Source organism: Nycticebus coucang, chromosome 22 (genome assembly GCF_027406575.1).
Source record: "Nycticebus coucang isolate mNycCou1 chromosome 22, mNycCou1.pri, whole genome shotgun sequence".
NCBI lineage: Eukaryota > Metazoa > Chordata > Mammalia > Primates > Lorisidae > Nycticebus > Nycticebus coucang.
This window is the reverse complement of record NC_069801.1, coordinates 938,644-960,374: the sequence shown is the minus strand read 5'-3', so window position 1 is coordinate 960,374 and position 21,731 is coordinate 938,644. Positions and strand designations below refer to the sequence as shown.

Genomic DNA, 21,731 nt, shown 5'->3' with positions numbered 1-21,731 from the left:
GCAACCTCAAATTCTTGGGCTCAAGCAATCCTCATGCCTCAGCCTCCCAAGTAGGTAGGACTACAGGCACCTGCCACAACACCCAGCTATTCTTTTCTCTTTTGTTGTTGTCATTGTTGGTTAGCAGGCCCTGGCCAGGTCTGAACCCACCAGCCCCGGTGCATGTGGCCAGTGCCCTAACCACTGAGCTACAGGCGCCAAGCCTGGGTTTATAATTTTTAAATACATGAATAAATAAATATTTCCCATTCTAAGTAACTAAAGCCCATATATATACTCAAAGTTGTTTTAGGATCTCAATAGTATTCATGAGTATAGGAGGTCCTGAGACCCTCCCCCTGGGCCATCAGCCTGGGCTCAGAGCTGGAATCAGAGCAGTGAGGAAAGAACCAGGGCTGTAGGAAGAGATGGGAAGGGGGTCCCCAGTCTGCATCCTCAAGGGAACAGCCTCCCCTCAAAAGCTTCCCTCTCAAAGCTTCTCCTTTGAAATCTTTGCACTTCCAAAGGGCCCCCAGATACCCAAATGCTTTAGGCCAGAGACACATGAAAAGCTAAATACACAACGTTTGAGAATTGAGACCAAGGTATTGGAGACGGATCTCGACAACACAGCAGCCTCAATCGTAACTGTGCACTCCAACCTGCTAAGGCACAAGGAGAGCAGCAGAAGGGAAGCCCCTGAGGTGTGACACCTGTCACTTCATCAGATGCCCCTAGAGTTGCTCATTATTTGACTGACGGGGATCCAGTCCTGTCTACATGCTCACTACTGTGGGGACTCCTAAGTGCTACTCTGAAGGGGGACAGGCTGTGGTCAATCAGGACAGATGTCATTTCCTGAGATGCCGTGACAAACATATGTGTGGACACTCAGGCAACTAACCAGGAGGACCCAGGACTCTGTGGCCTCCCTGACACCCCCTCCAGTAGAGAAGGGCATTTACCCCCATGGTCTTCCTCCCCAAAACCCATAACCACAGTCTAAGCACAAGGAAAACATGAGACAAACCCCAGCTGCAGGACGTCCTACCAATCACCTGGCTGGGCCTCCTAACAATTAGGGTTACTGAAAACAGGGAGTCTGGGAAACTGTCACAGCCCCGAGATGCCTTGAGCATTAAATATGATGTGAGACCCCGATGGGACTCTGGGACAGAAAGAGGGCTTTCGGGTAAGCTAAGGAAGTCAGAATCAAGTGAGGACTTTAGCTAGAGATGTACCCGTATCAGTTCAGTAACTGCAGCTGGGTATCACAGGAGTAAAAACCCTCAGTTCAGTAACTGCAGCTGGGTATCACAGGAGTAAAAACCCTCAGTTCAGTAACTGCAGCTGGGTATCACAGGAGTAAAAACCCTCAGTTCAGTAACTGCAGCTGGGTATCACAGGAGTAAAAACCCTCAGTTCAGTAACTGCAGCTGGGTATCACAGGAGTAAAAACCCTCAGTTCAGTAACTGCAGCTGGGTATCACAGGAGTAAAAACCCTCAGTTCAGTAACTGCAGCTGGGTATCACAGGAGTAAAAACCCTCAGTTCAGTAACTGCAGCTGGGTATCACAGGAGTAAAAACCCTCAGTTCAGTAACTGCAGCTGGGTATCACAGGAGTAAAAACCCTCAGTTCAGTAACTGCAGCTGGGTATCACAGGAGTAAAAACCCTCAGTTCAGTAACTGCAGCTGGGTATCACAGGAGTAAAAACCCTCAGTTCAGTAACTGCAGCTGGGTATCACAGGAGTAAAAACCCTCAGTTCAGTAACTGCAGCTGGGTATCACAGGAGTAAAAACCCTCAGTTCAGTAACTGCAGCTGGGTATCACAGGAGTAAAAACCCTCAGTTCAGTAACTGCAGCTGGGTATCACAGGAGTAAAAACCCTCAGTTCAGTAACTGCAGCTGGGTATCACAGGAGTAAAAACCCTCAGTTCAGTAACTGCAGCTGGGTATCACAGGAGTAAAAACCCTCAGTTCAGTAACTGCAGCTGGGTATCACAGGAGTAAAAACCCTCAGTTCAGTAACTGCAGCTGGGTATCACAGGAGTAAAAGATACTAATGAAGTAGAAACTACTGTCCTCTGTGCTGTTGTCTCGCCTTTTCTGTAAATATAAAACTGTTACAAAAAGTAATTTTGTTTTGTTTGAGATAGAGTTTCACTTTGTTGCCCCTGGTAGTGCTCTAGCATCACAGCTCACAGCAACCTCAAACTCCCCAAGCAATCCTCTTGCCTCAGCCTCCCAAGTAGTTGGGACTACTGGTGCCCACCACGTGCCAGGCTATTTTTAGAGATAGGGTCTTGCTCTGGCTGAGGCTGGTCTCCAACCTGTGAGCTAAGGTGGCCTCCCCAAGTGCTGGGATTACAGGCATAAGCCACCAGGCCTGACCTAAAAAGTAGTTTTCTCAAATGCCACAGAAGGATGGGGTGAGAACCAACCTCTACTGTGGCCAAAACATTTGAGAACTGCCCCCAGGCCATGTGAAGCTGAAGTCTAGGAAAGACAGAGGAGGAGGCTAAGTCCTGTGGGTCCTGTTCCCCCCTCACCCCCCAACCCCCACGTCCCCTGGCCCTGTTGGCTCAGGCCTGCAGGGCATCTGGTTGGCAGTCACCAGCCACGTCCACCCACAAAGCCTTTTCTGCTGTGTAATTTAGCCTCAGGAAAAGTGTAATCTAGCTGGTTTCCAGGTAAACACAACAGCAGGAACACAAGTATTTACCTACATTCCCAAAGAAAGAAAAACGCCAATAAATCCCCAACAAGCACAGAGAAGTGGACGCTGGCAGTGACATGCTAGAGCCTAGCACCGCTGGCCCCATGGAACCTAGGGATGCAGGAGATGGGCCTGCCACGGTGCAGCCCAGACAACCTCCACGCTGGCTCTTGCCTGAAGCAGCCAGTGGACTGAGGGCTCAGACGGGCTGGCCTTCCTGCTGATGGGCCAGACGCGCTGCCCACAGGCAGCGCTCTCCCCTATGGGCACGGGAGAGGCTCCCCATGCTGGGATCACCAAAACTGGGCCTCGGAGACTCCTCAGTTGGCTGGGGCAGATAAGCGAGGGTCACCTGGGGCTGACGACAGCCTCAAAATCCAAGAGAAACAAGGAAAGAGACGGAACCAGGCGAGGGACCCATGAAAACATCAAAGGAAGAAGATACCCAACCCCCAGTGCCACAGCATCACCTCGCACGGCGTTACATCACGCACCAACTCATCACCTGGCTGTTCTGTGGTAGCCTCAGCCCTTGCTTAGTCACATGACAGCTGGGGGAGCCTGTCTCCATCACACCCATAGTCCAAGGGGTCTGAGACATAGAGGGGCTGGTGCTGTGACCAAGGACACACAACTCAGGACCTGGGGCGCCTCAGCCAACAGCGGGGCGCGAGTCCCAACTCCACCACGCATAAGCTGTGCAATGTAGGGAAATGTCTGGACCTCTCTGCCATTCCCTCCACAGAATGAAGAAAACAGGAGTGCTTACCTCACAGGGTGCTACAAGGATCTAGCAGTTCACACACGTGGAGGCTTAAACCCAAGCAGGCACTCGAGAATACCCATGTCATCACTATACATTATGGTGCCTGTTGGCCGTAACAGCAACCTCAAAGAAACAGAGTGATATTCAGCTCTCAAGTAAGAGCTGGACACCCTGGTTTAAAAAGGGGTCTTCAGAGAACAAAAAAGCATTCTTGGAAACTAAAGGATAGGAGCAGAAACAGGAAGAAAAACTTAATGATGGTTTTAACAAGAAAATTTAGAAGACTCTCCGAGAAAATAAAGGTTTTAAACAGACAAATAAATAACTTCTTTTTCTGACAATAGAAAAAGAAGTTAGAGAAGCGTCTGGGGGCAGCAAATGGTCGGTGGTGGCTTTGGATAATAGCAATAGAAGGAGCGTTAATCATGTCAGAAATGCCTGAATGTCATGGACTTCCACACTGAAAAGTTCCCAGCCCAAAGAGCAAGAAAAGGCTACCTGTCAAGACACTTGAAACTACAGAATACTGAAGAGAAGATTCTAAAAACTTCCAGGCGGCTCAGTGGTTAGGCGCCAGCCACATACACGGAAGTTGGTGGGTTTAAGCCTGGCCTGGGCCTAATAAACAATAATAACAACTGCAACAAAAAAATAGCCAGGTGTTGTGGCGGGTGCCTGTAGTCCCAGCTACTTGGGAGGCTGAGGCAACAGAATAGCTTAAGCCCAAGAGTCTGAGGTTGCTGCGAGCTGTGACGCCACAGCACTCTACATTCTACTCAGGGCAACACAGTGAGACTCTGTCTCACCAAAAAAAAAAACTTCCAGGAGAAAAAATATGCACACACAAGTCAAAACAGCATCTAGCAGGAGCTAGAAGGCAGTGGGAGGGAATAATTCCTTCAAAATGAGAAGGGAAAATAATTTCCAATGTGGAATTCTATACCTAGCTAAACTACCATTGCCTGTGTGGGTAGAGGAAAAGCCTTTTCAAGCCAGATCCGCTGAAACTTGCCTCCCATGTCCCCTTCCTCAGAAAATCTCCAGAGGGTGTCTTAACCAGACATTAAGCCAGGACAGACAAAGAAGGGGACCAGGGATCAAGAGAACAGGAGAGAAGGAGGCGGAAAAAAGCCTTCCCAGGAGAAGGCTGTGCAGGGAGGTCCCAGGTACTCCAAGGAGGCAGTAGTGGGCTGTGGGCAGCACTGCTCTTCTGTTGAGAGGACCAGGGGTAAACTGGAGATAGGACTTCTAGGCAATGCTGAGAAAGAAAGTCAAGACAAGTATAACTGCAAGAAAAAACAAAAGTTGTGCAAAAAAGGAAATGCAATCCCAGTGGCTTGTGAATATTTACATGATCCATGATAATGTAAATACTCAATGATTAAGTAATAAATGGTGATAAAACCCTAATGGGAGGCAGAGAAAAGAAGGAAGAGGTGAACTGACATGCCCCAGACAAAGAGGGGAACAAGTCATGTCCCAAATGGAAAAGTCTAGAAACAGCAGCATATATGTAGAAATTTGGAAACAGAGGCAGGGTGCAGTGGTGTACACCTGTAGTCCCAACTACTTGAGAGGCGAGGTAGGAGGACTGCTCAAGCCCAGGAGATCAAGCTCAGCCTGGGCAGTATAGCAAGACCCCATCTTCAAAAAAAAAAAAAGGAAAGAAAGAAATTTGGAAATAAATGCCAAGAGTAAAACGTGAGCTCCTTCACGGAACAGGTAGGAGGGGCAGCAACACTGCTCTGGTCAAGTCACCCAGGACCACTCAACATGTTGAAATGGAAAATGTGTAAAACTCAAGATATAATTTTAAATGTGAAAATAACATACAACACAAACATTACACACAAGCTTTTAGCAATGGCAACACCACCATGTCCTCAGGCCTAGCCTTCCAGTGCTGGGTTTGACCTTGCTCAGTTCTACCAGCAACCCTACTCCACTGAGGCTGAACAGAGGAAGCCACCTTGCCTGACACAGGGCAGCTCTGTCTCACCCGCACATGGAATCTTTTAAAACTTCCCACAGAAGATACATTTCAAAAGCAAATTTCAAAAAGACCAGACAGACTCATACCACCAAATTAAACAATAAAACACAAAGTCATCATTCCTCCCTCCCACCAGCCTCAGGTGCAAAATCTCTTGTGAGCCCCCCAAATTAACGATGACTCCAATGAGGTGAAGCAGCCTCCACGTCTGCCAGATGGTGGTCACACCTTTGAAGTAACTACTGGAAAGGACTTGCTAGTTTCTTTCCTCTCCTGACTGTGAGCCTCGCTTGGGGGTAACGGACCTGCCTGCGGTGCGGCGGGATGGGTGGAATCCAAGGGTTCTGCCTGGGAGCCTCAGAGACACAGAGGGAAATGCAGCCAGTCAAAACACTGTGCCCCCCTCCACGTGTTCAGGATGACCCTAGGAACAGCCCATCTTGCCCAGACACACTGGGTGGGGGACTTTGTTGCGCCACCTTCTGTGTGAACAGACAATCGCCCCATAACTTCATTCTCAAAAACAATCTGAGATGCTAGAGGCACTGCTGGTTCAGGTGGCTTATTTTGAAGGGAAGAGAAAAAACTTTCAGGAGAAAAATACACACACAAAACGGCGTCTGACTAGAAGCTAGAATGCAATCCCAGTGGCTCATGAATATTACATAATCCCTGATAATGTAAATACTCAATGATTCAATAATAAATAGTGATATAACCCTAATGGGAAGGCAGAAAAGGAAGGAAGAGGTGAACTTTCTCTGGGATATGTCCCAGAGAAAGAGGGGAACATGTCATGTCCCAAACGGAAAAGACTAAAGCAACAAACATCCATGGAGAGGCTGCTCCTCGCAGCCCGCCTGGCCAGCCCGCGGGGGGACAGTTGGCAGAAGCAGCAATCCCGGGTCCCACACACTCTGCTAAGGTGGGGTGCAGCTTGGTCAATGCTTTGTGGCTTGAGGTGGCAGAGAGACCAAAAGAGCATGAACAGAGTGCAGTAAGGCCAGACCCACCTGACCCCAAGGACCCCAGACCCTGAACTCAAGTGCTAAGGGGCAGGCACAGAAAAGGACTATTCCTTATTCCTCCGAGGTGACCCAGCCTTCCCAGATCTCTCCCCTCGGATGGCCCTTGCCCTGCGACAGTGTCCTCGGCAGCTCTAAGTCAGCAAAGACTGCCCCACGTCTTGGGGTCTACAGGGAAGAGACGCCTGGCAGGGAGACACACTCAGCACAGACATCAACAAAAACAGGCTGAGTGGGGGCTTCAGACAATGCTGGGTGGGGAGTTCCTGTGGAGACCATACACACTGAGGGGCCCCACCACACCCCAACTGGAGGGGGCGTCCTGCGGGCACACCCACCTTTAATGGGCCAGGCTCTCAGGTGCTTTGCAGAGGCTGCCAACCATGTGATCCGATGGGTTAGCGGGCAGCCTGTGAGACACCCAGAGGGAACCTGGTGCCCTGGAGGTGGGCAAAAGCACACGTGAGTCCTTACATAACTGTCAGCAGATCCAAACTCTATGAAGACATCAGGAGGAGCCCCCCTGGCAGCTGAGACAGGAGTGGCAACTCCATGTGGATTTGGCCCAGACACAGACACGGGTGACACCAGCCACAGCAGGTCCTGGCAGCATCAACTGAAACAGGTTTGGGGGAGGGGGCGACCCTTTGAGTCTCCGACCTGTGCCCCAGTTGTGGCTCCAACTAGCCCCCAGTGAGGACCCCTGGACCACTGCCTCCAGCGTCTGGGCCTGGCACTGCAGCCCCATGGCGGGTGAGCATCCGGGGGGCTGACATCGGCCACACACAGTCGTGTGTGCTCACAAGAGAGGAAAGAGGCCAGGATGCCCTGACACCCTGAAGAAACTATGACACAGCTCGTTTCCCCTGCTGGCAGCACACGTGAGAGCATGCCCAGCCCCTTCTCCTTCTTGCGAGGCCCACCAACACAGCAGAATTTTATCATTCAAAAATCAGCACAAACTACAAACTAGTGCCCCTGGTGACCGAGCTGGCTGCCCAAGGTGCCGGTGTTTGCAAAGGTCCCTCTGTGCCTGGGGGAGGGGCGCTCTGCCCAAGTGGCCTCCCCAGCATCCAGCGCCCGCCCTCCGAATGGGGGAGAGCCACCTCCTGAGCCAGGCCTCCTAGGCTCACGGCTCCCCACCAGCCTGGCAGGGGAGGCTGCTGCTGGTGGTTGTTTTTTTATAAAACCACGTTGCAAAATGGACGTCAGAAAAGCACCCACATTCTGGCAACCCTGCAGTCCCCAGACCTATCTGAATCTACCATTTTATAGCAGAAAACCAAATACCAGCGCCTTGCCCCCCCCAACATCGAGGACCTGATGGAGTGAGCCCGGCCACCCACTCCGACATGACGCTGTCATCAGCACAGACAGGGCTCGGACAGGCAGGAGGCAGGCTCGCCACCAACACTGCATGGCCCAGGAGGCTTGTTTACAGGAGCAGGTGCTGCTGTTACAGCCACCAGCAGCCCTAGCCACTGGGGCCCAGGCTCTGCCCCTGTGGTCCTACTGACCTGTCCACTTGCAGCAATGCAGAGTGAAGAGAAAGCAGCAACATGCCGGTCGTCCTGCCCACAACCCAGACACAGCCAGACAGCATCAGCCACAGCACAGCCCCAAGCACCAGGGACTCCCAAGGCCAGAGAGCTGAAAATGGGGGATAAGCCCCACTGGCCCTGCGGCTGCCAGGGCTGTGCACCCTCCAGGCCGCGGTCACATACCATCTGTGTCCGGGGCGTGCATTTCCTTCCTTCAAGCCCCCACCTCAGCCGCAAAGCTCTCCCGGCATGTCTCTCTACAGCGTATTTCCCTAAAAATCCGCCGCCCCACAAAACAACAGCCTTTCATGGTGCTTCCCCTGACATCACCCAGGGCTGTTTTGGCCACGTCCCTGCCCGGCCAGCGGCACCGGCCGTGCCGGCGTCTGGAACATCTGTGCAGCACGCAGGCTGCACAGACGCTGCCACAAGCACACGGCCTACACGGTGTGGAAACCCACCGAGAGATGCGCATTACTCACGGGCTTTCTTCTCAGGCTCCTGAGCACGGGAGTCTTTATGCTCTCTGGGCAGCGGGTGCGTGAGGAGGCATTTTCCTTCCCGTTCAGGAGCCGACGCTCTGTCTGCTCGCCTCCGGACCCCCACAATAGGCAGGGTGGGCTTAAGCGCCAGGAGCAGATATTTAAGGGAAGGCTGGCCAAGCCGTCCCCCGCCCCTCACATCCCTGCCTCCTCATGTCTCCAGGCCCGGGTGGTACCCGGCTCCCCTGGGAAGCTGTAGCCGGCAGCTGAGGCACAAACTAAAACACGGCATGGATGTCAAGGAGCTGACGTCACATGACAACAAGCATCTCTGCATTGAAACGGGCCAGCGGAGGGCCCAGTAGGGCAGCAGCCAAACCCAGGGCAGGCTCAGGTTCAGAAGCTTCATGGAGCCCAGCTGGGTGGGGTCCTCCAGATCAGCCCCACTGGAGCAGACTCGGCGGCCAGTGACCTCTGACCTGCTGTAAATGGGCTCAACACAAAAATTCAAGGGCTCCTGGCAAGGAAGGGACGAGAGGAGAGGCCCTGGGCTGGCTGAGGATGGGCCAAGCCGTAGGTCAGGCGACTTTGTGCCCTAAGTGCCAGCAGACTATGGTTCTGGAGGACAGGAACAGGAAAGGTTAAGCGTCCCATGGCTGGCCTGGAACGGCACAGGCCCCGGACTTGGGCGGGAGCACCCCACCACCCAGTGCAGGGCCACACATGCTGTGCCCTGCCACCGTAGACAACCTAGTCTCCCAGACAGACTGGGAGCCACTGCCACCCTGACAATCTGGGGACTGTGGTAGCACCGGCCAGTGGCACTTTCCTTCATTCACAAGAACATGGACCAGCTTGGAACTCGCGTGGCACCTGCACTAACCCTACGAGGTCAGGCTTCGCTCGGGAGCCCGCACAGGCATGACAAGGGACTTCTGCGGCCCAGGAGTCCACACAGGCATGACAAGGGACCTCTGCGGCCCACATCTCCAACAGACTGTGCAAGCAAGGCGTTGGGGGTAAGGGGTGCTGGGGAAGGTGAGCGTCCTGCTCAGATGGCTGTCTCTGACCAGGTACAAGGGGGCATCAGTGTGTCAACCATTATGTTCTTGTTTTCTGTGTTCTGACACTGTGCCATCCAGGGCCCTGTAGCTGGGCCAGCACCTCATGGGGCCAAGTGACTCTGAGAGGCAGCAAAGGACTTGCCCTTTGAGGGACCTTTCTGAGAACCTAAGAACCACGATGGACTAGAAACATGTTCAGGACACCTCCTGTATATGGTGCTCACGCTCCAGGCCTACATCCCTGCTGGGTCCCCCAGGGTCCACACCAGGGACAGCTCTGCAGCCTGCCTCATCCAACCTTCCCCATGGAAACCACAAGAATGGCTCTGCCTAAGTTTCCAGGCCCAGTGCATCCCTGAGTGGCTCGTCTTGCCCCTCATGTGGAACCTGACCACAAGCTCTCTTCTTGGCAGTGGACGGCTCTGACCTGCTGGCCTCACCACACCTGAATACTAATGAGACCCACGTGAACCATAAATCTGTGTTTATGTGCATTCACAGGGTTCAGACCCCAATTCCTGAAGGGCTGACCAGCTGCATGCAGGGCATCTCACAAGACTTGAAGCACAGACGTGAGCCATAGAGGCTGCGTTGAGCAGAAGGCATCCTCTGAGCAGAAGGCCCAAGTCCCCGTGAGAACGAGGCTGGCAAACCGTAGTGCCTATTCTGTAGGCCAGTAAGCGAGGAATGGCCTATACATTTTTAATTGGCTGAATAAAATAAAAACAATAATAGTATTTTGAGACACGTGATAAATCTGTGAAATACATACTTCTGCATCCTTCGTGTTTTATTGGAACATGGGCATCACCTGTGCTTCGGCACCACAGTGGCAGCAGTGACAAGAGATTCAGCTCACAAAGCCCTTTATGGAAACAATTTGCAGACCCCCCAACAAACACAGAGAAATCAGAGTCACTGAGTCACCGTCCCCATAGGGCTTCAAGTGGAAATGCACATTTATACTGTGTCCAGTGTAAAGATTCGCACATATGATCAGCTTCACATCACAACCCCTGTCCTTCGGCCAACATCTCCCTTCCAACCCATCCCAAAATACTCAGCTTTCCAGAAATCTAGAAAATTGAGGCCCAATTGGCAGATTGCTAATGAAGCCTATTTAAGGCAGAAAACAAGCTTTTCCAGTTTGTTGTAAATAATTTGAGACAAAGCTGAATGAAATTGGATTTCATATTAAACAATAGACAAATCTATAAATACGAGGGAGCCACAGGCATTAAGCTGGTTCGGAAGGATTCCGTGGTAACCCACCCACCCACCACCCACCTGCACTGCAGATGGCCTGCTCCAGCTGGCCAGCCAAGGGGGGACTGGAATGTACGCGGCAGGGGCGCTATCCTCCCCCCTTGAGCAACCTGGGCAGGACTACAGCAAGCTAGCCTTGCTAAGCACTTAGTATGCTCCAGGAGCCCCCCTGAGCTCCATTAATCCTTTCATGGAGGGGAAACTGAGGCAGGAGCCTACTCCACCTGCCCAAGTCCCAGAGTGGGCCACCGCTGGGCTGGTGGAACTCACTTGACAGTTACACTCCAGCCCCTCTGCCGCTACAGATCCCACTGGGCACTGGCTGATCTGGACAGGTCACGACCACTATAGCATGGTGCTTGCACCAGCCTGGGGGAGCCTCAGGGAGCCTCCGGTGGGGACAGAAGGCAAAGGAGGAGTAGGCGTGTCCCACGTCCTTTGGCGAGAGGGCTCAGGAGAGGAAGGCAGGGCTGCCAGGTTCTTTTCAGCAGTGGCTCCCCCATGAACTAATGAGGTGAGACTCCCTTGTCATCACAGGGAGGGCACCACACCAGCCATGAGTAACCCACCCCCACGACCCAACACCTCCCAGCAGCCCCACCCTCAGCAATGGGGATGGGATTTCTTTTTTTTTTTTTTTTTTTTTTTGTGGTTTTTGGCCAGGGCTAGGTTTGAACCTGCCACCTTCGGCATATAGGACTGGCGCCCTACTCCTTGAGCCACAGGCACCGCCCTGGGGATGGGATTTCAACAGGAGACTTGGTAGCCAAACATCTAACCACATCTTAGTGCGAAGAGGAAATTTATAGCGACAAACATTGACAGTAATAAGAAAGTTCTCAAATTTACAACTCAAGGAATTAGAAAAAGAAGAGCAAACTAGGCTGAGCGTGGTGACTCATGCCTGCAATCCGAGCACTCTGGAAGGCCAAGGGAGAAGGATCCTTTGAGACCAGACTGAGAGAGAGCAAGACCATGTCTTTACAAAAAACAGAAAAATCAGCCAAGCATGGTGGTGGGAACCTGGAGTCCTAGCTACTCTAAAAAACAAAAACAAAAACACTACAACACCACAACAAGAAACCAAAAAAGCAATCCACAGAATGGGAGAAAGATTTACAAATCACGCATCTCATAAGGAATTAATACACTCACAATAGAGAATTCCTAACACTCACCACCAACCCAATACCTCAGTGGACAAAGGACTTGAACAGACAGTTCTCCAAAGACGACATATACTGGGCCAATAAGCATGCAGAAATGCTCAACATCACTCGTTGTCAGGGAAGCACCAATCAAAATCACAAAATCACACCCATTAGGATGGCTATTAAAAAAAAAAAAAAAACAGAAAATAATGAATATTAGTGAGGACGTGGAGAAACTGGAACCCTTATATGCTGGTTGTGGGAATGTTAATGCTGCATAGAGTATGGACCACTGTTCAGCAGTTCTTTAAAAATAGACCTTCCAATGATCCAGCAATTCCACTTCTGGGTCTATACCCAACAGAGTTGAAAGCAGCATCTCAAGACAGTGTTTGGACACCATGTTTCTTCACAGTGGCCTTGTCACAGGGCTAAAAAGGGGAAGCAACCCAATGTCCACAGACAGACAACTGAACAAAATGGGGGCTCCACATGTGATGGACTACTTGGCCTTAAGAAGGAGGGGAACTCTGACACCTGCCACAACGTGTATGGTCCTTGAAGACATTGTGCTCAGTGGATGAGCCAGTCACTCGAGGGCAAACACTGCAAGATTCTACCCGTAGGAGCTTCCCAGTAGTCGCCACATGCACAGAGAAAGCAGAATGGGGGTGCTGGGGCCTAGGGCATTAGTGGTTAGTAGGAACAGAGCTGCATTTTGGGGAACAAAATGTGGTAGCAATGTGGATACTGCACATCATTGAACTGTACATTTAAAAATGGTTAAGGGGCCAGGCGCGGTAGTTCACGCCTGTAATCCCAGCACTTGGGAGGCCGAGATGGGTGGATTGCCTGAGCTTGCAGGTTCGAGACCAGCCTGAGCCAGAGCGAGACCCATCTCTAAAAATAGCCAGGCATCGTGGCAGGTGCCTTGGGGAGGCTGAGGCAAGAGAATTGCTTGAGCCCAAGAGTTTGTGGTTGCTGTAAGCTGACGCCACGGCACTTTACCAAGAGCGACAAAATGAAACTGTCTCAAAAAAAAAAAAAAAAAAAAATTTGGTTAAGGGGCTGGGCACAGTGGCTCAGGTTTATAATCCCAGCACTCTGGGAGGCTGAGGTGGGAGGATCCCTTGAGCTCAGGAGGTCAAGACCAACCTGAGCAACAGCGAGACCCTGTCTCTACTAAAAACAGAAAAATTTAGTGGGGTGTTGTGTACCCCCACCTGCTCAGGAGGCTGAGGTAGGAGGATTGCTAAAGCCAAGAGTTTGAGGTTGCTGTGAGCTATGGTGCCAGGGCACTGTAGCCTGGCAAGACTCTGTCTCAAGAAGACTCTTATCACCCAGGTGGTAAGTTTTATGTTATGTACATTTTACTAGAATTTTAAAAAATTAGAAAAAGAGAACGGAGATGCCGATACGTGCTGCCACACAGATGGCCTTGACAAGATCACACCAAGTAAAGGAAGCTGGACACGTGGTGAGCGATTCTACTCACATGGAACGTCCAGAGTGGGCAGGTCCACGGAGACAGAAAGTATAGTGCTGGTCACCAGAGACCAGGGAGGGCAGAGCAGGGAACGAGCACAGGTGGGGCCTGGGCTCCCTCTCTCAGTGTATTTGGAACTAGGGAGAGGTAGAGGCTGTACAATGGCCTGAGCACCACTGAACCGTTCACTTCGAAGTGGTTAAAATAGTAAATTTTATGTTAAGTATGCTTTATGATTAAAAAACAACCACCTAAAAAAACAAATTCAGACTGACAATATGAGTGGAATGTTCCAGAAGGTATTTGCAGAAAGTGAGGCAGCCCCCAGCCAGGGCAATGCCCTGGGAGCCTCGCCTCATTCCTGCACGTAGCCATCTCTGTTCTGTCCAGCTGTCTGTGTGGCTGTGTGCACTGATGTTTACACCTGCCCATCTGGCTCTTCTCACTGACCCACAAGGCAGTGCTGCTCGAGGCCAAAAAACCCCATAAACACAAGTGCCCATGCAGGCACCAAAATCACACAGTGAGCTTGCACATGGTGGCCACTGGGTGGCCAGGACAGGTGTGTCCTATGTCTGAGATCAGCATCAGAATGAAACTGAGTTAAAATACCTGGCAAGATGCCAACACTCAAAGCAGCCCCAGTTGCCTGGGAGACCCGGTATAAGCAATGTGCTGTTTCTCACACTCCTGACTGCAGTGAACTGAGGGCCTCCCTGCACCCTGTGCACCATCCAGCCAGGTGGACACCAGTACACGGAGCAGGAGACCCATAAGCAGGCAGAACCACCACCCGGCCACCACCCCAGGGTCCTCTCTGGTGCTTGCCTCCGACCTCCTTGGCAAAGGGCGCCTGTCGGCTCTGGTGGAATGTTCCCAGCAGGACTGAGTGGTCTCCAGAGCCTTGGGCCACCCCAAAAGCATCTCAAGGACCTGCTTGTGAGCCCAAGGTGGCCGTCTCGCCAGGTCTAGCCACATTTTTTGCATTCCCCGTGGGGACTAGGCTGACTCCCCTGAACCACACCCCACTGACCTTCTGGCAGAGATACTCACACCCCTATTCCGACACTGCAGAGGCTGAGCTAGCTCAGGCCGCCCTTCCCCACACATGGCCAGCTGGTCAACATCCACACAGGTAGAGGAGGACGCCAAGGTCACGGACAGAAAGGGCCAACCCCAGACCCCAGGCAGGGCTGCGACGAGACCCAGAAATGCTGTGGGCTCCCAGAGTTGGCATCCTCGGGTGCTAGGCACAACGTGGGCAGATGAACACAGTCTTGTCGCCATGGTCCAATGTCGTCCGAGTATTCAGTAAGCACCACCCCTGTATCCCCTCCTATGGGACAGTGGCATGAGGTGCACAGAGAGCAGTGAGCCTGGGGGAACATCTGGCTCGTTTATATGTTTTTATGTTTCCATAAGGATGCATAAACCAAAAATAGCCAGGCCTTGTGGCGGGCGCCTGTAGTCCCAGCTACTCGGGAGGCTGAGGCAAGAGAATCGCCTAAGCCCAGGAGTTGGAGGTTGCTGTGAGCTGTGTGAGGCCACGGCACTCTACCGAGGGCCATAAAGTGAGACTCTGTCTCTACAAAAAAAAAAAAAAAAAAAGGATGCATAAACCATCAGAGTGTACCACTTCCCCAGGGCCCACACCCATAGAGGGAAGGTCCCAGGTGGCAGAACACACTTGGGGGCAGCTCTGCAAGGGAGGAAGACCCTGGAACCAGCTCTGGTGGCCACCTGCCTCCAAGGCCTCCTTACCAGCTGCCTGGGCTCTGGAGGGGGGTTTCCACATCACAGGGTCTGCGCCTGTCCACCCACCCCTCCAAGCCATTCGAGGCACCACACACAACCCCACCTACACTTTCCCTCAGCCACCCCCTGCAGGCCCACTTGGAGCAAAACCTCAGCTGGGCCAAATATCTTCTGCCCTCCGGCCCTTCACCCTTGTTGGCATGGCTGCCCAGAAAGTTCTTATCCCAGGGGACTCACTGCCCACCTTCTCAACACAGCTCCAAATCTCAACCTGCACCGCCAGCCAGCCGCCCTACCCACCTCTGGCCTCAGCTATCACCACCTGACACTGTGAACCCCACTGATGGATCCCTCTCTCGTCACCCGCCACCCCTCAGACACACTGGGGCACCCATCTCCCAGGAGCACCTGGCACTGAGAGGCATGACCAGGGCCAGATGGCGGAAGGTGTCCCTGTGTTCCTCATACTGTCCCTGTCCGGCCCACCTGCCATGGCCCACCCACCCACTCCTCTCCTCCAGGACTTCTAGCTACTGACATTTCCATGGCCTCACTGGCAACTGACCCTCCAGCCCCCACCCAGCAGACTATGGGAAATCCCCAGCTGCCCTGTGATCAGCATTACCAAATCTACTTCAGCCTAGGCTTCTCCCTAAATCCAGACTCACACCACAACTGCCCACTCGACTGGGTGACAGTGGTGACTCCGAGCCATACAAATCTGCTTCACCCCAATTCTTGGATGACCCAGGCTACCATTCATGCCAGCCTGAGGGTCCTGACCCAGTGGTGTGAGGCCAGCCCAGAGGGAGCTCTGGGGGCTGGGCTAGGGGTTCCCCTGCCCAAAAGGGACAGAGACAAGTACCAATAACTGGACACACAGCTGACTCGATCCAGGACTCCCAGCAAAACCACCCCCAGCTGCAGGGGCCCAGTGGCCTCTGGGGTGCAGTCAGAGGCTTCCCTCTGAGCCCACCACTCGTAAGCCTCCTTTTCCTTTATGTCCTGCCCAAGGGGCCAGTGTGAGCATGACCAGGAAGCTTCCACCTCAGCCCTGGGGCCAGTGCAGGCCAGGGCGCAGCAGATGACCAGGGCTGGGGGCTGTGAGCTGAGACAGGCCTTGCCCTCCTAGGGAGAGACTAGGGACCTGCTGGGCTTCTCATCGTGCCACCAATGAACCAAGCGAGTTCCCTCCTGGATGCAGCACTCGGGTTGGCCAGAACGTACACAGGAGACATCCCAGGGCAGTGGCCACAGTGAAAACACACACACACACACACACACACGGCTGCTGGCAATGGCTTTAGACTCTTCACAGCCCAAAAAGAGGAGTATCACCACCTTCTCAATGGTCAACAGTTCAATCCCCTCACTGAGGTACCAGTTACAGGAAAAGCTCTGTACTCACTGTCTTCTCCTGGACAGGGCATGCCTGGCTGCTCTGGGATGCTTGGGAAAACTGCACAGAGAGAGAGAGCACAGAGTCATTTAATGTGCCTTTTCCGGATCCCTGCCCAGCTCCAGCTGACCAGAGGTCCTTCGCAGGAGGCACTCATGGTCCTGCCAGCAGGAGCAGCTCTTGGGAGATGCCTGTTAAGGCAAAGCCTTGGAAACCCAAGGACAGCTACGTCTGCCAAGCTCCGTTTTGGAGGACTTTAAAATCCACTGAAAAATGCAGGGGGGGAAGCAATCGGAGGGAGCCAGAGAACAAAGCCGGCAAAGAAAACTACTGATCTGCATTAAAAAAATAATATAAAATGAGAAAGAGCTGCAATTACTTTGCATTAAATTCCATTTCTTTATGCTCATGACAGAATCCAAACTTAAATAATTTAACATATATCCTAAGCTTCCATAATAAATTATTAAAACAGAAATTTAGAAAGTATTAAAATTTAGCTAAAACAAACTTTCTTATCTAGAAAAACCAAGTGAATTTTTAAAGCATCGTGGCTCTCAATGGGGAGAGGGGATACAGATGTGCTCACTGTCACTCTGACACTCGAAGCCACAGGGACATAAAAACTGCCAATAAGAAGTACTTTAACCAGGTGGCCTATAACAGGGAGAGGAGCAGATTCAGTAGAAACCATGGCAGTTCTAAGCTTAAGCTTTGGTCCCATCTCCTGGGCTCAGTGGTGTATGGCCGGACCATTGGCAAAGAGCCTAAGCTGTATCAGCAGTGGACACAGGCACGGCTGGCTGGCCAAAGCTGCTGAAACCACGCTCTGAGGCTGGCCAGATACTCTGCAGAACTCAAAAGCATTAGAGAGCATGGCCTAAAATGCCCACTCTAAAGACAAAAATCCAGGTGCTACAATAATCATGACTCAATTCTTAACCTGGCTCTCAACTTTAAAAACTAAAGAAAGCTGCGAGTTTAGAGACAGGCCCAGGGAGCAATGCACAGGAGGGAATGTGGGGGCATCCCCTACTCTCTCCACATGTGCCATGGGCCCTGGACCAGCTTCTGGACCCTCTGCCCACCATAAAAGGTTGGAGCCAGGTGGCTCCCAGGAAATGAGAATCAACCAGCAGAACCATGCATCTGTGTCTGGAATGCAGGAAGACACCATGCTGGCTTATGAACTCTTTACCAACAAGAGCAATTTTCATCTGGGCTAACAAAACGTCAGAGAGGGCCAGGCACAGTGGCTCATGCCTGTAACGCCAGCACTCTAGGAGATCACAGTGAGAGAATCCCTTGAGCTTAGGAGTTGAGACCAGCCTGGAGCAAGAGCTAGACCCCGCCTCTACCAAAAATAGAAAAATCAGCCAGGCGCTGTGACAGGTGCCTATAGTCTCAGCTACTCAGGAGACTGAGGCAGGAGGTTCGCCTGAACCCAGGAGTTTTTTTTTTTTTTTTTTGCTTTGTTTTGTTTTGAGACAGAGCCTCAAGCTATAGCCCTGGGTAGAGGGTTGTGCCATGACAGCTCACAGCAACCTCAAACTCCTGGGCTTAAGCGATTCTCTTGCCTCAGCCTCCCAAGTAGCTGGGACTACAGGTGCCCGCCACAACGTTGGCTATTTTTGTTTGGCAGGCCTGGGCCAGATTCGAACCCGCCAGCTCTGGTGTATGTGGCTGGCGCCTTAGCCACTTGAGCTACAGGTGCCGCCTGAACCCAGGAGTTTGAGGTTGCTGTAAACTAGGCTGAGGCCACTACACTCTAGCCTGGGCAACAGAGACTCTCTCAAAAAAAAAAAAGGAGAGAGAGAAAATAGACCCACATTGCCTTATATTCAACATCCTTCCAATACGCCAGGTGGTCTGGCAAAGATGCCCACACCAGAAGATACCACCGAGAACCCTCACTTCCACAGACCGCCGTCACTGACCGTGAATGATGAGCCCTTCGTCCCTGTGCTGACAGGCCAGGCGGAAAGCCTCCTCCAGCTCCATCTGGGAAGACACGGTGCAAGGGTCACCTGGGCAGGGCAAGAGACAGTGCTGAGGCCGCCGAAGGCCTGAGGCAAGGATGTCTCTGACGGTGCCCGCTCAGCCCTTACCACCATGACTGGCCACCCCCCAGCAGGCTCAGGAGGCTCAAGAACGGCCATCCAGACCAGGAGCCACCCAGTCCTCAGAGCTCACATCAGAACAATCCATCCCCAGATGGGAAATCAGCCCTCCCTGGGCCCTGAGAGCAACATCTGCAGAGCAAACGTCCAATTCGGATAGTCCTACACTGAAGGGAAAGGCTCCTTGCCCTCCACCACCAGACAAGAACACAGAGATGCATGGGCTGTGGGCACATCCCGCTGAAATGCCGCAGCTGTGAGGCCCTGCCCACTCTGCCACATCCTCGCCCGACACATGCCAGTCAGTCACGCAGGGGAAAGGGGTCTCTCTGCACTGTCTCCCAATCCCCCAGTTTTCTAGGATGTGAGTCTGACTGTGAGAGTGAGGAAGGGGAGAGGAGGGGAGGGAAGAGGAGAGAAGGGGAGAGGAGGGAAAGGGAGAGAGGGAAGAGGAAGGGAGAGGAGGGGAGGGCATAGGAGGGGAGGGGAGGGGAGGGGAGGAAAGAGGAGGGAAGGGGAGGGGAGGCAGGAGTGCTACAGCCCACTGCACCTGCCCTCCCCACTCTCCCTGAGAAAATGAAGAACTCATCTTCCCAAACCCCTGCCAGAAAAGCCCAGGATCTAAGAACAGAAGGTTGGTCAAGAGGCAAGGGCTTGCCGCTGGCGGGGTCAGGGAGACCCTACAGTTCCTCCCTAGGGTTTAAGACCAGAGCTGCATATTGCAGGACAGCCTCCTTCTAAGCGTGTCCCCTGTCACTCTCCACCTCCAAACCCTGTTTCCATTCAAGTGCTTACAACCAACCTCTTTCCAAACATCCTTCATGGGGAAAAGCTGGCTCTAACAAGTTTAATTCCATGGTTTTAACCCTCCCCACAGAGGAGGCTGAGCCGCCTGGTGAACCCGCGGGGTGAGGGGCTACCTTCACTGTCCACCCACTTGAGGGTGAGCGGGTGCTGTGGGCGCAGGCCACACATGTCCCTCACTTCCTCGCAGAGCTCGTCGAAGGTGGTGGCAGCGTCCACGCTGGTGATCAGGATGTCTCTGGGTGAAGAGGACACAATGGCTGTCACCACGGGGCATATTTGAATCAAATTAAATACTAATTATTGATTAACCAAATCATGGATTAGATAAATGAAACTTTTCTCAAAGACAATATGACAGCCCTGCCCCCCCCACCTCCCGACACACACAAAAGGGAACCCCTGACCACAGCTTTGTAAAATTTCTGTCATGCCCTCCTTGTGCAGAGAAGAAAGATCAACCCTGGGTTGCAAGAACAAGGTCAAAGCATCAGAAGGTGCCCATAGTGGGGACCAGGTGACTGGACCTGCCTGTCCAGATGAGGTTCCCCCAGGTGGACGCAAGCCTGGTCAGTCTAAGCCCTTCAGCTTCACTAAGGCAAGGGAACCCAGACAAACCTTCCCCCAAACTTTGCCGGTGCATGCTGTCATGGAGGCAGGACCTCTGTAGAGGTGGAAACAGAGGGGAAGGCCCGTCCTGAACCCTCCAGGGAAGATGGCAGCTGGATACAATTCTAGATGCGTTTTTTTTGAAAACCAATTCTCAGAACATCACAACCTTCTATCTTTCCATCCAAAAGTGAGACTTGAATCTCAACAGCGGGAGATAGCTCAGGGACCCTCAGTTCCCTCTGAGGGCCAGCCTCACAGGTGAAGGGGGGATCAGAGGACCCCCACTCCCACGCACAGAAGCTGTTCCTGCCTTCCATGGAGGGAAAGGACTGACTCAAGGTCCAACTCATTTCTGCTGAAGTCCTGGGCAGGAGTCATCCGGACAGTCAATAGTCACCTGATACCACAAAGAGCACAGGGCCAATAAAAAGAAGCTGGGGAGTTCTGAGACACCCCAGACGGCAGGAACACAGGCTCTGCTTGGTCAGCACTGCCAGTCTCCTCATTGAGAGCACCTGAATTCCATCAAACTCGATTCCATAAGCAAAGTCTTTATCCCCAAAGATAAATCCAGAACCCAGGGCTCACCAAGGGCCCTAGCATAGCAGCCCGAGGGCCTGGCTCACTAGCCCAGGACCTAACTTATGCACCCAGCCAACAGCCTGCCCACACCTGCGCCTGGGCCCCAATTCTCCACACAGATACCAACCCAGCTTGGTTTCACCACAGCCTGCAGCATCACAGTGGGTGGGGAAACTGAGGCATTGAGGGGACCCCTGCCATGAATGATCATATGAGTAGAAGCTCCAGAGACCAAGACCCTACACCCATCCCTCATGCCCTGGGGTCATATGAAGCTGATGTCCTCACTGCCCCACAGGCTTACTGCCTGACCCTGTGCCCAGCACTCCTACTATCAGAAGTTGGAACCTGCCATCCCTTCACCCTTTTCCTGACCCAAGCCTCTCCCTCTGCAGTCCTGCCCCCAAGTAGAAGCTACTGTTCCCCAACCTCAGTCTCACCTAGAGGGCAGGTGCACAGCTCCTGCAAAATCCCAGGGCGGTGACAGTGCTGGGCCACTCCAGCAGCTCCTACCCACCCCAATTCTGAATTAAGCAGCCCCCAAGCCCCTCGGGTACGTCTCCTGCTTAGGAACATGGCCCTGGGACAGGGGTGTCTGGGCTGCTGGTCCCCAATGGCCTCCATGAGTTGGCACCCTACGGCCTGGCTGGCCCACCCCTCCTGGACTCCTCCTCTGGGCTGTGCACACAGAGGGTTCTCTGGAGCTAACGCCCAGCTGGAGAGAAGGACACTAGCACCAATTTCACCTATGATCTTAGAAAAGTGGGTGTCTGTATTCAGCCTGGGAGAGCAGGATCTCCAAACCTGGCTTGCATCACCAGGGACCGCCTGAAAGCACAGGTGCCTCAGGATCCCTCCCAGATTCTTGGGTGACTGTGGGTAGGGGGTGGCAAGGACCTCATCTCAAGCTGGCCCAGGCCCCTAGAGGACAGGCAAGCCGACAGCATAAACACCCATGGGGGTGGTGGAGGACCCCTTTTTGAGAC

The 21,731-nt window shown here is 52.7% G+C and overlaps 1 protein-coding gene across 8 annotated transcripts in view; it reads right to left on the bottom strand.

Annotated features, from left to right (window-relative positions):
• Positions 1–21,731, bottom strand: part of PRKCZ (protein kinase C zeta) — an 86,382-nt gene that overhangs the window by 62,431 nt on the left and 2,220 nt on the right. The window contains exons 2-5 of one of the 8 annotated variants that reach the window (XM_053575213.1): positions 19,668–19,789; positions 18,565–18,654; positions 16,637–16,687; positions 6,822–6,923 (exon numbers count right to left, since the gene is read on the bottom strand). The exons of 1 other annotated variant lie outside the window; for it this stretch is intronic. In XM_053575213.1, coding sequence (XP_053431188.1) covers positions 6,822–6,923; positions 16,637–16,687; positions 18,565–18,654; positions 19,668–19,789 — 365 coding nt within the window. 6 more of the 8 variants (XM_053575214.1, XM_053575220.1, XM_053575221.1 and 3 more) reach the window with 6 other exon arrangements.